This window comes from Balaenoptera ricei, chromosome 10, assembly GCF_028023285.1.
Source record: "Balaenoptera ricei isolate mBalRic1 chromosome 10, mBalRic1.hap2, whole genome shotgun sequence".
NCBI classification, from domain to species: domain Eukaryota; kingdom Metazoa; phylum Chordata; class Mammalia; order Artiodactyla; family Balaenopteridae; genus Balaenoptera; species Balaenoptera ricei.
In genome coordinates this window covers 88403719-88421426 of record NC_082648.1, presented here as the reverse complement: position 1 = coordinate 88421426, position 17708 = coordinate 88403719, and the positions used below count along the sequence as shown (strand labels likewise).

Sequence of the window (17708 nt, the reverse complement as noted above, 5' to 3'; positions counted from 1 at the left end):
GACAATTTAAAAATTAGGCCGGTGTTTCTTAGACTGGGTTCCACCATCTTCTGAGAGATGTGGTTAAAGAAATGTGCAAAATGTATGTGAAAGGAGCTTCTTTACCGATAGGCTTATCAGAGCTAGTGAATCAGAGCCTTTAAAATACATGACTCTCCAAGAGGGAGGACAGAGGTATATAGTACTTCCCAAATAAATTTTGGATCCCCTTTTTTTGAGGTAATAGTTCAAAATAGATGTTCTAAAGAAGACTTTAGGAAGTTCTAATAATATCTGTAACAAGAATGTATATTAATAATGTCTAAATCCTTAATTGTAACCAGAAATATGCTTTTTATTTTTTAAAATTTATTTTATTGAAGTATTTACAATGCTATGTTAATTTCTGCTGCACAGCAAAGTGATTCAGTTGTATATATATACACATTCTTTTTCATGTTCTTTTCCATTATGATTTATCACAGGATATTGAATATAGTTCCCTGTGCTATACAGTAGGACCTTGTTGTTCATCCTTCCTGTATATAATAGTTTGTATTTGCTAATCCCGAACTCCCAGTCCTTCCCTCCTACCCCCCACCCCAACCATAAGTCTGTTCTCTATGTCTGTGGGTCTGTTTCTGTTTTGTAGATAAGTTCATTTGTGTCATATTTTAGATGCCACATATAAGTGATATATATGGTATTTGTCTTTCTCTTTCTGACGTACTTCGCTTAGTATGATCATCTCTAGTTGCATCCATGTTGCTGCAAATGGCATTATTTCATTCTTTTTTATGGCTGAGTAGTATTCCATTGTATATATGTACCACATCTTTATCCATTCATTCCATTGTATATATGTACCACATCTTTGTCCATTCACCTGTCGACGGACATTTAGGTCATTTCCATGTCTTGGCTGTTGTGACGAGTTCTGCTGTGAACATAGGGGTGCATGTATCTTTCTGAATTATAGTTCTATAATTAATAATTATATAATTATATGTTATATGCCCAGGAGTGGGATTGCTGGATCATATGGCAACTGCGTTTTTAGTTTTTTGAGGAACCTTCATACTGTTTTTTCATGATGGTGGCACCAATTTACATTCCATCAACAGTGTAAGAGGGTTCCCTTTTCTCCACACCCTCTCCTGCATTTGTTATTTGTAGATTTTTTTAATGATGGCCATTTTGACCGGTGTGAAGTGGTACCTCATTGTAGTTTTGATTTGCATTTCTCTAATAGTTGGTGATGTTGAGCATCTTTTCATGTGCCTGTTGGTCATCTGTGTGTCTTCTTTGGAGAATGAAACATGCATTTTCTATGCAGCAGAGAGAATAATAGGGACCCTTTGAGAATCTGGAGAAAGCTGTATATTGTTTTTAGAAAAATATACACATTTGTACTTTTGCACATAACACAAGCAGTCACACACACACACAAACTATTTTGTATATAATTCCAAGGGGTTTCTGAAGCATCTGTCTCATTTGGCGAGTCCACTGCTCATTTATCCCCTCTGTTGTCGTGCAAGAAAGCGTGAAGGACTGACATGTGATGGGATGCTTGTGGCGGTGGAACTCAGCATGGGGACTGTTTTCTAGATTAAAATTTGCACATAACATCCAGAAGTCTGTCTGGAATAATGACCTGTTTGGGGCCTGACATGTTTGAGGTTTTCTGAAACTGTGTGGAGGTGGTAGGGTGACCCATCAGCATAGAGTGAGGGGCTGAAATCTAGAATTTTTTTCCCTTTTTCACTAGGGCATCCTGGGTAGCATAAACAGGATGTGAAAGGAGATAAAAATATAAAAAGGAGATGAAAAGATAATTTTTTTGCCAGTTTTTGAAGGTAAGTAGAATTAAAAATATATGCATTTTTCAGTGGTTCTCAAACTTGATGGGCACATCAGAATCACCTGGGAGCTTGTTTAAAAATGAAGACTTCCGAGGCCATAGCCCTGGGGATTCTGATTCAGAAGGCATGGAGCCAGGGCCTAGGAATCTGTATTTTTACAGGCTGGGGTTGGAAACCAATCCTTAATTGAGCTTTTGAAGACACGTGGAAACACAGACATGCTCTGTATTTTAAATTTCTTTTGGATTTTGGCTTCCAGCAATTTGACAGACTAGATAGTCTCAAAACCTTTTTGTACGGGATATTCACATGCAGATGAAAAATACAAAGAGCATTGTTTGCCTGTATAGCTGAGCTCTGAGAAACTGAAGAGAAATCACAGGGACTGAAAATGAAGACTAGTGAGCAGCCCTGAAGGTGTTACAGTCTTGGGAGAATTTGTTGGGTTTTATTGGCCGTGCCTGCTGGGCGGGAGTGCGTGCGTGTGCGCTCACACACACACACACACACAGATGCCTGTAAATTCTATCCTACTGGGAGGACACACACACATACACACACACACACACACACACAGATGCCTGTAAATTCTATCCTGCTGGGAGGGCGCGCACACACACACACACACACACACACACACAGATGCCTGTAAATTCTATCCTGCTGCGAGGACACACACACACACACATACACACACACACACACACACACAGATGCCTGTAAATTCTATCCTGCTGTGAGGACACACACACACACATACACACACACACACACACACACAGATGCCTGTAAATTCTATCCTGCTGTGAGGAGACACACACACACACACACACACACACACACACACGCCTGTAAATTCTATCCTGCTGTGAGGACACACACACACACACACACACACACACACACACCCCGTCTGAGACTATCCAGTGAAGAATCTGGGACCTACAAAGGGCTGCCTTCCATGCAGAGACAATAGGGAAATTTGTCACTCTTGGTCTCTGCTCTAGACTTTTTCCTGTGTGTGCGTGGGGTGTTGTGAAAGTCTCCCCATGACTTGTAATCATAGGCTAGTCCTCACATGGGCTTGGGTTTGAATTTATTCTGCTTGCGTGGTCTGCTTGTGGAATCTCAAGATGAGAAATTAACTAAATGTGGTTCCAGGGTGATAGCATCCAGGGTTTCCTGATAGAAGCAAATGCAAACTCTTCCTGGATGAATAGACCTTCAACCTAGCCCCAAAGGGAGAGCAAAGAAATTGGTAGACCTGTGAGTAAATCTAAACACACATTGACAATATAGAAATCAGTCCGAAAGAGAGCAGGAGAAGAGGTAAAAGAAACTGAGAAAAAGCAGGAAATACCATGAAGGATGATGGTGGAAATAATTCCAAATATATCAGTGATCATGATAAACTCAGATTAAAAGATCGTCAGATCAGATATAAGAAACACAATCTAGCTAGGTGCTGTTTAAAGAGATACACCCCAAAATAAAGATGTAGAAAAGGTTGAAGTTAACAGAATGGGAGACGACATCTCGGGCAAATGCAAACCAAAGAAAACCAGCTTGTATGAGTATCAGACAAGTACCAAAATGGCGTTGAAAGGAAGTAATGTTTACTATGGGAAGAGTTGCAAATTACAGTCCACGGACCAAATCTAGCCTCTAGTTAAGTTTTATCGGAACACAGCCACACTCATTCGTTTCCATGTATATATTTTTTGGCTCCTTTTGTGCTATGATGTCAGAGTTGAGCAGGTGCAACAGAGACTGTATGGCTCGCACAGTGTTTACGGACTGGGCCTTCAGAGAGGATGTATGTTGACTCCTGAACTTAAGCTGTGCTTGTATATCAACATGGATGAGTCTCACAAAAGCAAGACTGAGTGGAAAAAAGCAATTTGCAGACATATACTAATTATAAAAGATTTGAAAACACAAAAAATACCGTAGATCACCTGTAGGGATACACGTGCATGTGGTCAAAGTCTAAAGAAATGCAGGAAGAATGTTAAACACCCAAATCAGGGTAGTGGTTACCCCCTCCGCAGGAGGAGAATGCAGGTGACGTCTTAGAGGGTTTAGTTCCTAAGCTGCATGGTGGGGCCGTGGGTGTTGTTTGTATTATTTTTATACCTTTCTGTGTATCTTAGAACAGTAGCATGACACATTCTTTAGAAATCTTTTGTTTAGGTGTGTGATGTTGATGATCCATGGCTACAGGAAAAAATAGCAAAAGGGCTTAAGGGAGAAACGTGCCACATAATAATTTTCACGTAGGAAGGAAGTTCCTAAAGTAGAGAACCAGAGGGGCCGCTAGAGGTCGTGGAGTCCAGTCCTCTGCTTGGAGAAGGAACCCCTTTTCCATAGCCCTCGCTAGCGGCCACCCGGCATCTGCTTGAGTTTGCCATGTGATCACAAGGCTGCCAATTTTTATTTTGGATGGCCTGAGTCACAGAGAGTAGGTGATTCCAAGAAGATGGTGATGGTGTGTCATCCTAACCCTGCCCTTTGACTTCATCATTCGGGAAGCTCGCTTTTACATTCACTCGTGTTTGTTGATGTCCCTTGTTGGTACTTGGTCCTGACCACAGGAGGCCACATGTGGTTCGACTGTCTCAAAGTGGAGGGAAGCAGTGCATGGCATATGGAGGGCACTGATATTTATTCTTCTCTATTTCCTCTGTGCTTTGATGAAAAATTGTGATAGTTTTGCTTAGTATTTGATCTTCTGATATGACTAAATTTTTTAAGATTTTCCCTTGAAACAAATGTACTTTTCTTTTGAATAGTTTTTTGTTTTTTATTAAATGACTTAAGATTAGGGTGTCATTAAACCATTACTTTATATAATTTTATTTCAAGTGCAGTTGCATATAATTTTATGTTTGGAACTTTAGGAAGCCTGATGGATTTCTATGGAGCGGTCAGAATTACAGATATTACAAAGTAATAAGATATAAGTTTAACTTTTGGTGGGAGTAGTATAAATGTCATGCGTATTATAAATTATTTGGATGACTAATTCTATTTGTCATGGATTGCTTTTCCCTGGAGATGGTGCAAAATATCTAAAGTCCTGGAAAAATGAAAGCTTCTTTTGAGATGAATAAACGCAATAGAATGACTTCCGCCCAGCCCGGTGTTAAGTTCCTCTTGTCTCCACCTGTCAGAGTGGTGTTTCTTGGTCTTCCCCACTGCCTGGGATGTTGCTCACTACAGAGCCTTTGCTTTATTATTATTTTTTTAAATAATCCCTGCACAATCCTCTGTACAGTGTCTGGCACATAGTGGGTGCTTATTGAAAAAACTCCTGAGGGTTTAGTAAGCGGGAAAATCAATTTACAAACATATTACACATGTATGATTCCCATTTATATAAAGTTCTAGAAAATGCAAACGAATCCGACTGAAAGAAGAACAGCGGTTGCCTGGGGATGGGCGGGGATCAAGGGACTGAGGGAGAGGTGGGATTCAAAAAGGTGTGAGGAAATGTTTGGAGATGTTAGATGTACGCTTATTATCTTTATTTTGATGATGGCTTTGTAGGTGTGTATGTATGTCAAACCTCATCAAACTGTATGCTCTGTGTGCAATTTATTATGTATCATTTGTACCTCAATAAAGCTATATAGTAAAGACAAAGAAATGAGGGGAGGACTCTGGTTTAGCCTGGCTTGAGGTAGGTACCCACCCTGGAGGTGGGACCCTGGAAGTGGTCCAGTGCAAGTCAGGTGTTCTAGTCTGAACAGCTGTGGCTGGAGGGGTGGGGCAGGGTCCTGGAAGAGCCCAGAATGTGTGTGTTCAGAGGTGGGGAAGGGCCATTGCTTATCTGAGGGTTGGGGCGTGCTGGGCAGGGAACCCCATAGATGTTCACCTTCGTGGAGAAAAGGATAGGATGCCTTAGATACGTGGTTTCATCTTGGCATCTTTTGTTGGGCTGTTGCAGAAGTAAAAGTGGTTAACAACTGAGAGATACTGGAGAAAACAGTTTCTGGCTAAAAATAGTTGCTTTTATTTTATTAAAAAAATTTTTTTAATTGAAGTATAGTTGTTTTACAATGTTATGTTAATTTCTGCTGTACGGCAAAGCGATTCAATTATCTATCTATCTATCTATCTATCTATATATATATACATACACACACACACACATTTTTTTTTAAATATTTATTTATTTATTTATGGCTGTGTTGGGTCTTCGCCTCTGCGCGAGGGCCCTCTCCAGTTGCGGCGAGCGGGGGCCACTCTTCATCGCAGTGCGCGGGCCTCTCACTATCGTGGCCCCTCCCGTTGCGGAGCACAGACTCCAGGCGCGCAGGCTCAGCAGCTGTGGCTCACGGGCCTAGTTGCTCCGCGGCATGTGGGATCTTCCCAGACCAGGGCTCGAACCCGTGTCCCCTGCATTGGCAGGCAGACTCCCAACCCCGGCGCCACCAGGGAAGCCCCACATTTTTTTTTTAACATTCTTTTCCATCATGGTTTATTACAGGATATTGACTATAGTTCCCTGTGCTGTACAGTAGGACCTTGTTGCTGATCCATTCTTTTTTTTTTAAAGTTATTTATTTATTTATTTATTTATTTATTTATTTATTTATTTATGGCTGTGTTGGGTCTTCGTTTCTGTGTGAGGGCTTTCTCCAGTTGCGGCAAGCGGGGGCCACTCCCCATCACGGTCCGCGGGCCCCTCACTATCGCGGCCTCTCTTGTTGCGGAGCACAGGCTCCAGACGCGCAGGCTCAGCAATTATGGCCCACGGGCCCAGCTGCTCCGCGGCATGTGGGATCCTCCCAGACCAGGGCTCAAACCCGCGTCCCCCGCACCGGCAGGCAGACTCTCAACTACTGCGCCACCAGGGAAGCCCCCCATTCTATGTATAATAGCTTACATCTGCTCACCCCAGCCTCCCACTCCATCCCTCCCCCACCTCTCTCCCTCCTTGGCAACCAGAGGTCTGTTCTCTATCGATGTGAGTCTGTTTCTGTTTCATAGATAAGTTCATTTGTGTCATATTTTAGATTCCTCATATAAGTGATATCATATGGTATTTATCTTTCTCTGTCTGACTTACTTCACTTAGTATGATCATCTCTAGTTGCATCATGTTGCTACAGATGACATTATTTCATTCTTTTTTATGGCTGAGTAGTATTTCCTTGTATATATGTGCCACATCTTTATCATTCATCTCTTGATGGACATTTAGGTTTTTTTCATGTCTTGGCTATTGTAAATAGTGCTGCAGTGAACACTGGGGTGCATGTATCTGTTTGAATTATGGTTTTCTCCTGATATATGCCTAGGAGTGGGATTGCTGGGTCATATGGTAATTCTGTTTTTAGTTTTTTAAGGAACCTTCGTACTGTTCTGCATAGTGGCTGCACCAATTTACATTCCCACCAACAGTGTAGGAGGGTTCCCTTTTCTCCACACCCTCTCCAGCATTTATTATTTGTAGACTTTTTGATGATGGCCATTCTGACTGATGTAAGGTGGTACCTCGTTGTAATTTTGATTTGCATTTCTCTAATACTTAGCGATGTTGAGCATCTTTCGTGTGCCTATTGGCCATCTGTATAAAAAGAGTTGTCTTAAAATCTGTAAGGTCTGATAGTAGTACGCTCTTATGAATTGTCTGATCCCAAGTCACACTTGCTCCTCAGTTTTCTTTCCCTGACTGTAACTGATTATCAGCAGAAAGAGTATTACGTGGACATAATCATATCAAATAACATTTGGCACGAAACAACAGTCTAAATATACATGTGAAACTTGTGTTATAGTCAAATTGTTCCCTAACGTATCAGTTGCACCAAAACAAATTCACATTTTTCAGAGAATGTGAAGTTGTCAGTGGCAGAACTCACTGGCCTTTGCCCAAGTGTTAACTTCACAGAAGGAAGTTGTCATGTGGTGAAGTTTGCTGAGAGAAATCACCTATAGTGGGGTTTGTCTTTTTCTTGTTATTTTTTAATTGACAGTTATAGATGAGAAGTTTAAGGGTTTAAAATTTGGCTGTGGAATCTTGAGTTCACTTGTGGAAACAGTGGGAGAGATGTAAATACTGCTTCACCTTAGATACGAGTCCTTACACTTTTATTTTTCATGTATTTTCAGTCTATATGTATACTTTTTTTAAAAAATTTATTTTATTTATTTATTTTTGGCTGCATTGGGTCTTCGTTGCTGCATGGGCTTTCTCTGGTTGCAGTGAGCTGGGGCTACTCTTTGTTGAGGTGTGTGGGCTTCTCATTGTGGTGGCTTCTCATTGCAGAGCGTGGGCTCTAGGCGCGCAGGCTTCAGTAGGTGTGGCACAAGGGCTCAGTAGTTGTGGCTCGCGGGCTCTAGAGCACAGACTCAGTAGTTGTGGCACATGGGCTTAGTTGCTCCGTGGCATGTGGGATCTTCCCGGACCAGGGCTTTAACCCGTGTCCCGTGCCTTGGCAGGCGGATTCTTAACCACTGAGCCACCAGGGAAGCCCCTATATGTATACTTCTAAAAGAAATTTTGAAACCTTGTTTTCAATCTATACGTGACCTTTAAAAAGAGAATTTGAAGCTGTGTTAAGTGAATATGAACTAATTCATAAAATATTTTGAATATTAATATTCATGAAATATGAGTATTGTGAAATATAAGCAGAAGTTAAGATTTGATCAAATTAGGAAAAATAAATATTTGAAATCTACTCTAACTTTTGTTGATGTAGGAACATAGAAATATGTCACGAGCTAAGAAATGTGACCTCGAGCTGGTAATCTTGTCTCATCTTCATTTTCCTCCTGTAAAGTGGGGATAATAACTAGTGTCTCATGTTAAGTGGGGTCCATTCACATTGCTTCATATGGTGCCTGGCACATCACAAATGCACATAATTATTAGCCACTAGGATAACTTGTTGGTCCATTGAGAACTGGGAAGATTCAAAGAAAGCTTTGTGGTAGTATAGTTATTCCTAGGTCCCCAGGGGATTTGATCTAGGACCCCTGAGGATACCAAAATACACGGGTGCTCAAGTCCCTTATATAAAATGGCATAGTATTTGCTTATAACCTAAGCATATCCTCCCGTATACGTTAAACCATCTCTAGATTACTTTTAATACTTAATAAATGTAAATGCTGTGAATAGTTGTAAATACAGTGTAAAGGCTGTGTAAATAGTTGCTGGCATGTGGGAAAGTTTTACTTTTTGGAACTTTCTGGAAAAAAATTTTTTTGGGGGAATATTTTCATTCTGCAGTTGGTTTGTTGAATTCGTGAATGTGGAACCCAAGGACACGCAGGGCTGACTGTAAATGGGGGGAAAAGGAGGCTTTTCTTCTGTTTTTTGAAGCTCTAAAATTCTCTGGGAAAAAGTTTTTTCCCCCCCATTTTTCTCTTCTTCCTTTTCTTCTTCAGGGGCTTCATATCTTTATATTCTTTTTCTAGGAGAACAGCTTGATGTCTACGGCATATTCCAAGAAGAAAAAGTCTAATTAATTAAAGAAAAATGACATCTTAATGTCTCTGGGACTGGTTTTTCCATTACCAAAAAATTGAAGGATTTTCAAGTGCATTTCAGCTTTTCTGTTTGAACATTTTCCTGTTAACATGTTTGGTTCCTGAGTTCAGATATCTGAGATGTGTATGTTTGGGCCTCCAAATGGAGCATGTTTTCCCCCAGGTTTTGCTTTTTAATATAACTGCAGTGAAATCTTTGGGTATAAATCTTTATCTGCATCTCTTGGTACTTATTGCCACCCTGCTTTCTGGAAAGTTCGAACTGGTTTATACTCTTATTAAACATAAAGGAGTGAGGCTGCCCATTCTCAGCACCAGTACCCGCTCTGTGTTCTATCATTAAAAACAAAAAGGGTAGAAACCCCACCCCCCAAAGAAAACCACATACAAATAACAACAACAGCAACGAAGACACCACTGCAGTCTCATTGGAGAAAAATGGGGTCTTACTTTTCTTAGCCAAGTGACACATGCTTATAATAGAAAAAAGTGTAACTGAAATAAAAACAGTAAAACCATTGATAATCCCACCTTTCAGAGAGAGCTACTCTTAACTGTCTGTCTTATTTTTAAAAAAATAAATTTATTTATTTATTTACTTTTGGCTGCATTGGGTCTTTGTTGCTGCACGCGGGCTTTTCTCTCGTTGTGGCGAGCGGGGGCTACTCTTCCTTGCGGTGCGCGGGCTTCTCATTGTGGTGGCTTCTCTTGTTGCGGAGCATGAGGTCTAGGCGTGTGGGCTTCAGTAGTTGTGGCACGTGGGCTCAGTAGTTGTGGCTCGCGGGCTCTAAAGCACAGGCTCAGTAATTGTGGTGCACGGGCTTAGTTGCTCCATGGCTTGTGGGATCTTCCCAGACCGGGGATAGAACCCATTTTCCCCTGCATTGACAGGAAGATTCTTAACCACTGTGCAACCAGGGAAGTCCCTGTCTAATTGTTTTAGTTTGCTTTTTAAAAAAATAATTGGAATGGTTGAACATTTGTTTATTAGCCATTTAATTTCCTTTCTTGTGAGATATAGTTTTTATCTTTTTGTTTATTGGATTTGTATGGCTTTTTCTTTTTTTACATTAAGGATATTAGTCTTTTGCTGTTTATCTTTTAATTTTGTCTAATATAACCCTTCCCCCCCAAATTTGTGATATTTTTTGAAACACAGATGTTTAAAATTTTTATATTGTAAATCTGTTGATATTTTTCTGTTTTGATTTATTCTATTGCTTTTACATTTGGAAAGTTATGTTCTATCCTGAGATGAAGTAAAGAGTAGTCTATATATTTTACCCACCTTTTTAATATTTAGAAAAAAAAACTTAACTCTTTGATTCACATGGTGTTTGTTTTGCAGCATAGTGTGAAGGAACATCTTACTTGACACCCTTTCCATATAGCTGAACAGTGTTTGTTTAGTTAGAGAGATAGACTATTCCAGGTGAATTTTATTCATCAGTATTCAATTACAGTATATTCTGGAGAACACAGAGTAGTAGATTGCCCATCTTGTTGAAAATAGGGCATATGAAGGAGGATTTAAGATTGGGAAGACAGACTGAAGTCTAAGTGGGGACTGCCTTTGATGCCATGTTAACAGTTGAAATTTGTAGGCAGTGAGAATTTTGAGTGGCTGAATATCCTTGAAATGAACTTTTAGTTAGGAGTCCTTCAGCTGCAAGCAATAAAAATAAAAAAGCCTGAGTCAAACTGATTTAATTTAAGCAAAAAATTGAAAAGATATTTTATGGGCTTGTGCAGTTGAAAAATCCAGAGGTAGTACCAGCTTCAAGCTTGCCTTGATCCAAGTTCAGTTGATGTTGTTGGGTGGCTTCTTTCTGTCTCTTGACCTTGCTCTCCTCCCCACTGGCCTCTTTTTCAGGTTCCTAGAGGGGGCCCCTCATATCTCCAGATTTATATACTCTTAGGCCCAAGTTTGGAAGAAACGAATGTCTCTTTCTTGAAATTCCCTTATAAATCCAGAAATTTCCTTGATTGGACTCATTGGTTCTCTGTGGCTACAGGGGACATATGAGGACAATTGGCTGGAGGTGGTTCTGTGCCTACCCCAAATGAATCCGTGTTGGTGAGGGAATTCAGGGGTTCTCTTTGGCCAAGTTTGGGTCACATGCTCTCCTCCCAGAGTCAGGAACAGAACCTCCCCAGGACCACATAGTCTGAATGTTAGGGAGGGGCGGTTTCCCAGAGCAGTTGAGCATACTGGAGAAACAGAAGGTGTGTCAGTCAGGTTAGGCTAGGTTATGCTGCAGTGACAAGCGACACCAAAAATCTCAGTGGTTTAGGATTGGCAGCTATAACCACAGTTTACTTCTCACTCCTGCAGTCTCCTGGGGCCTCAGGCACTTCTCCAGGGCAGTTGCCCTCAATGTGGTGGCCTAGCCTTCCGGGCTTCTCCATCTTGTGGTGTCTCCATAGCGCATGTGTCCATGATTGATACAGCAGGGGAGGGAGTGTGCTGTGGTCTGGAAGTGACCCGTGTCACTTCTGCCCACAATCTGTTGGCCAGAGCCGGCCAGAGCGGGACTGGGGGTGGTTAGGGGTGAAGGGGGGGGGGGTTGTAATCTTCCCCATGTGCCTGGAAGGAGAGAGTGTGAGGAGCACACACGCCCAGGGCCCACAGTCACTGCCTACCACAGGCTCCCTCGAGGACCTCGGTTGGTCTGACTCATCCCTTATGCCCCTCCTCCTGACTTTATCTGACCTGTTCCTGGGACGGTGCTGAGAGTAGGGCATGTATCCCTTTAGAGCTTCCCAGTGTGGTGTCCCCAAGGGCCGAGGGACAGTCATGTGGCCTTTCTGAGGACATCAGGAGTATTCCTTGACATGACTCAGGCCATGGATTTCTACCGGGCACTGCCCCACACACTGCTCCATTAGGCTGGGGGCCTTTATTAAGGGAGAGTCAGTGTGCATTTCTGAACATTACAGGGAACACAGTACTTATCAAAAATTGTATTTCCCAAACTCAGATCTTTACACGGTTTAAAAATCTTTCCTTGAATAGGTGGAAAAATGTCTGACTTCTGTATCTAAGTTCTGATTTCATTCATACTCAGAAGTAAAGATAAAGTTAAGGCAAGGAAGGAATTCTTCTTTGGTGATCTTACAAAAACAAACTCACCAAAAAACCAAAATAACAGAAAATGGTGTAGTGGCTATGGAAAACAGTATGGTGGGTCCTCAAAAAATTAAAAATCAGGTTACTGTATGATCTAGCAAGTCCCCTTCTGGGTATATACCCTGAAGAAGTGAAAGCAGGGGCTCCAAAAGATATTTGTCCATCCACGTGCATCGCAGCTTTATTCACAATAGCCAACGGGTGAGAGCATCCCAAGTGTCCATGTGTCATCACAGATGAATGGATAAACAAAATGTGGATATACTTACAGTGGAATATTATTTAGCCTTTAGAAGGAGTGAACTTCTGACACGTGCTCCAACATGAATGAATCTTGAAGATGCTATGCTAAATAAAATGAGCCACTCACAAAAGACAAATACTATGTGATTCTCCTTATATGAGGTACCTAGAGGAGTCGCATTCCTAGAGACAGAGCATAGAAGGGTGGTTGCCAGGGCCTGGGGGAGGAGGAATGGGGAGCTGGTGTTTAATGGGTGTGGAGTTTCACTTTTGCAAGGTGAAAGGAGTTCTGAAGCTGGGTGGTGGGGATGGTCGCACAGCAATGTGAATCACCTTAATGCCACTGCACCGTACACTTGAAATGGTTAAGATGGTAAGTTTTGTGTTATGCATATTTTACCACAATAAAAATAAGCAAACACAGAACCCCAGGAAGCTTACAGATGTGGTCCTGTAGGTGGTCCACTGCGTGTCCTAGTGCCCTGGGGGACGAGCAGGTGAACAACCGGAAGCTGGTGCGTGTGCAGGGGGCGCCCAGCCTGCCGCCGGATCCCAGGAAAGGCGCTCACCTCCCAGCTCAGGGTGGCTGCCTTGGGACCCAGCTCTGGCCGGAGCTTTGGGCAGAGCAGCAGAGCTGTCTCTCCACGTCTTTGTCCTCGTCGTATAGTCTTGCGGTCATCATCCATTAGGAGCAAAAGGAATTCGCTCTCTAAATTCGTACCCACTCTTGTGTCTGCTTTGGGGAAGTACATACCTGACTAGTCATGGGCCCTTCTGTTTATACGTGGAGTTTAGACAAGTATAAAGTTTAGACAACTGAATTTAGATTCAGTTTAGACAGACCGTATTTCTCTGAATGGTTGGCATTCTTTTCTTTTGCCTTGTAATGACTTGCGTTTATTCTTAGCACTTTTTTTGAAGTGATTTCATGGGATGCTGAGATCCTTCTAAGCTGCTGATGTCCCTCGTGTTTATTTCGAGTGATGACAAATTAAGCATGCAAGCTTTCCGGTGGTGATGTTCATGTGACTGCTGCACCTTGAGCTTTCCCTCCGGTGGGGAATGCATTCCCGGGCAGCTTCTGGAGATGTGCTGGCTGTCAGCACCATGTTCCAGCACAGTCGTGTTCCCTGAGGGCTTCTCAGGTAGCAGAAAGGGACGTAGACTTCATTGCCAGCACCTTTCTAAATAGAAACGTCTAAGGTCAACAGGCCATGAGAACTTCCTTGGAAAGGTCATTTGTGAAAGAAGAGCTTTTGGTCACTCTGTAAGCGATCCCGCTTCACTTCGTACAGACGATGCCATGTGGTCCTATTCGGAAAATGACATCCTCTGCAGTGGCCCGTTGATGCTGTAAGGCCAGATGGTCTTCAGTGTTGGATGCTGAAGAACTTAGGACTGCTGGCTTCTCCCTTCCTGAGGACTAGTTCTCGTGAACTGTCTGCCTTCAAGTTTCTTGAAATGTTACTGTCTTTCTTATCCTCAGATGGATCTTAGTTGCAAAAAAAAAAAAAAAGAAAAGGCCAGGGTTACCATCTCATTGATTTTGACAAAGGAAACTACGAAGAAATGGAATTGTTGGTGAATCTTGGCTATTTGGATTTTCAGTAGACTTGGTCATATCTAGGTTGTCAGTGGGAGAGAAACTTGGCATCTTACTGGGAGAGAAACTTATGGCATCTTACCTGGTGACCATGAATAGGCTTCAGGGGTCAACCTTCCTGAAGTTTTCCATGAAATTTTATTTGTGTTTTTCTGTGGGGAGAGGATTCTGTGGCTTCTGTTAGGTTCTCAAAGGGATCCAAGCCCCACAGCTATAAGGAGCCTTCTGAAAGGCTCAGAATACGTCATTGTGGCTGGCACGGTGCCCTGATTGGAGTTGTCACCCTGTGAAAGTAGTACTTTTTGGATATGTCAGGTGGCCCCTGAGAAGTGGATAATGTGAGAAAGAAGTGAGCAGAAGGGAAGGAGGAAGCATTGTAGACTCTATGGTAAGCCTTGAAATGAGGAAGGATTGACTCCATTTTATTGAGAAAATAAATGCACCCTTCTCAAATGCTTGTTGATTCCCGTAATCCTGGAGAAGAGCATTAAGAGTGCAGATTCTGAAGCCAGACTTACCAGGTTCAAATCCCAGCTCTGCTGTGTAGTGGTTGTGTGTCCTTCAGCAAATTGTATAATATCTGTGTGCTTCTAGTGTCCTCATACATCAAATGGGGATAGTAGAGCCTTCGCCTCATGAAGTTGTCGTAAGGATTAAATGAGGTGGTAGAAAGAGCTTCTGAGCATATGGTACGTGGTAAGTGCTTAATAAATGTTAGCTCTTACGACAGAGCCAGGAGGTGGCCCTTAGTAATGTGAAGGGTAGTAAAATACAGATAGTTCAATTTTAGTAGTAAGATGTGGACAGTTCACTTTCCGTGTGCATGTGTTGGTGGTTTTGTACCTATCTCCAGGAAGTCGCCTGCCTTCAGCATTTGTTTACTGATGGGTTGCTTCGGGTAAATTTTGGTGCACAAACGTCATAAAAGGTGAGAGAATGCTGTTACATACCCTCTTAGCAAAATGGGACGGTCTGTGTTCTTGTTGCAAAATGCTGCATGATGAGATTCTTTGTGTTAAATGACTGCCTGTGAAGTGACTGGATGAGAATGTTGTACTTCCTTTTTGTCTTTAGAAATACATTGTGCAACCTCTGTCATTACCTGACTCTAGAGAGCTGCTTTCTATCTCTGCATTCATCTTCTGACTCATCTAATAATTGTGAAATGTCTTCTTCTGTCAGTGTTATGCTGGAAAATAGAGAATTATCAATTCTCAGCTGTGTTCCATGAAAGCTAAAAAAATGACTGCAGAGATGGTATCTTCAGACTTCTTTGATATACCTTCCTGAAAATGATGTGATACTTGGGGCAGGGCAATGAGGAAGCTGAAGGATGACATTGTAGCGATGATTTGTTTCACTATTGCAACATCTTGGGCAATCTCCTGTCATATCCTGCTTTCTTTATTTAGTCTTTTTTTTAAATCATAGGTGGGAATAATTGCTAGGTAATGATGAAATAATGCCTGCAATGATAAAATAGGAAAATGTTTCAAGATGTTGGAAACTAAGATCACTAACCTCCCATATTGCATCTTAGATTTTTAAAAGGATCCAGTGGGCTCATTGGAAGTTGTAAGGTAGGATGAGTTTCTGGAAGACCTCCAAGGAAGAATAAAAGTCATGAAAATAGCAATCCTCACAAATAGTCAGAACTGCTCAAAAAAGAAGCTCAAAACTAACATAGGATCCAGGGGACCCTGATGGTATCCTTTGGATAATCACATTTCTAACAAACCATCTGAAGGAAATCACCTGAAAGGCAAAGATGAACATCTGAAGGTACTTAATGCTGTTCTTTTTTTTTTAAGCAGGAAAAAACCCTAAGTGTGTAACATAGAGTAAAAGGTTGATGTGGTACAATATACCAGAATCTTATATAATGGGTTTTTAAAAAATTAATTAGTTTATTTATTTATTTTTGGCGGTGTCGGGTCTTTGTTGCTGCGCGTGGGCTTTCTTTAGTTGAGGTGAGCAGGGGCTACTCTTCGTTGTGGTGCGCGGGCTTCTCATTGCGGTGGCTTCTCTTGTTGTGGAGCACGGGCTCTAGGTGCGTGGGCTTCAGTAATTGTGGCGCGCAGGCTCAGTAATTGTGGCGCACGGGCTCAGTAGTTGTGGCTCGCGGGCTCTAGAGAGCAGGATCAGTAGTTGTGGCGCACGGGCTTAGTTGCTCCATGGCATGTGGGATCTTCCCGGACCAGGGCTCGAACCCGTGTCCCCTGCATTGGCAGGCGGATTCTTAACCACTGTGCCACCAGGGAAGCCCTATATAATGATTTAAATTTATATTCTTAGAAAGTCTGTAATGATAGAACACATTATGATAGGATATTAAATTTAGAGTGGGACACAAAGCTGTGTATATCGTGTGGGGTCAGCTATGTAGACTACGTACATAGAACAATATGGGCGGCAAATACAGGAAATGTTAGTAGTTTTTTTCTGGGCGATGTTACAGTGGGTGATATTTAATTATCTACATGTTTATCTTCTAAAATCTCTAACTGGCATGTATTCTTTTTTAAACAAAAACAAATCTTTTCGTGATGTCGAAGCAAATTTTTTTTTATAACAGTCTTATTAGGATGTTATGTACATACCATACAATTCACCCACTTAAAGTTTCCCATTCAGTGGGTTTTAGTGTAATCAAAACAGCTGTTCAGCCATCACCACAATCAATTTTAGAACATTTTCACCACCCCCAAAAGAAATTCTATGCCCATTAGCAGTCATTCCATTTCTCCCCATCCGCCAGTTCTAGGCAACCACCAGTCTATTGATACTATCTGACTCAGTGGATTTGCCTAGTCTAGACATATCATATAAATTGAATCATACAATATGTGTTCCTTTGTGACTGGCTTCTTTCACTTAGTGTAATGTTTTCAAGGGAAGGCTAATCACTCTTGCACTTCAATTTACTCATTTTGTTTCGAAATCATACTGACCTTTATTTATCATCGGGTATAATGTATTTTTTCCCTTTACTTCTAGAATTGGTTCCTTCCATTATGAGCAACTTGTTGAATCCAGATGCCATCTTCTCAAACAATGAGATGAGCTTGTCGGACATTGAAATCTACGGCTTTGATTATGATTACACCTTGGTGTTTTATTCCAAGCACCTCCACACACTGATATTTAATGCCGCTCGGGACCTTCTCATCAACGAACACAGGGTAAGAGCGTGGGGACCTCACAGTCCTCTTCCCCTTCCCCGCTGGCGTTTGAAGACTAGCCGTGAGCTGACCTGGCCTCATGCATGGCACAGTAGACATCCCTTAGTAAATTGTTGCTGAATGAATGAGTAGATTTGGTTCCGTTCCAAATGACTCCATCTGGAAGATAGTTTTCTTAAAAAACCACTTTATCGAGGTAT

General features: G+C 41.8%; 1 protein-coding gene across 2 annotated transcripts in view; it reads left to right on the top strand.

Annotated features, from left to right (window-relative positions):
- NT5DC3 (5'-nucleotidase domain containing 3) overlaps positions 1-17708 on the top strand; it is a 56529-nt gene that overhangs the window by 5121 nt on the left and 33700 nt on the right. Inside the window, exons 1-3 of one of the 2 annotated variants that reach the window (XM_059936776.1) lie at positions 15240-15254; positions 15867-16108; positions 17324-17508. In XM_059936776.1, coding sequence (XP_059792759.1) covers positions 17341-17508 — 168 coding nt within the window. In that variant the 5' untranslated portion in view covers positions 15240-15254; positions 15867-16108; positions 17324-17340. Of the gene's footprint in view, positions 1-15239; positions 15255-15866; positions 16109-17323; positions 17509-17708 lie in introns of those variants that run through there. The other variant, XM_059936775.1, reaches the window with a different exon arrangement.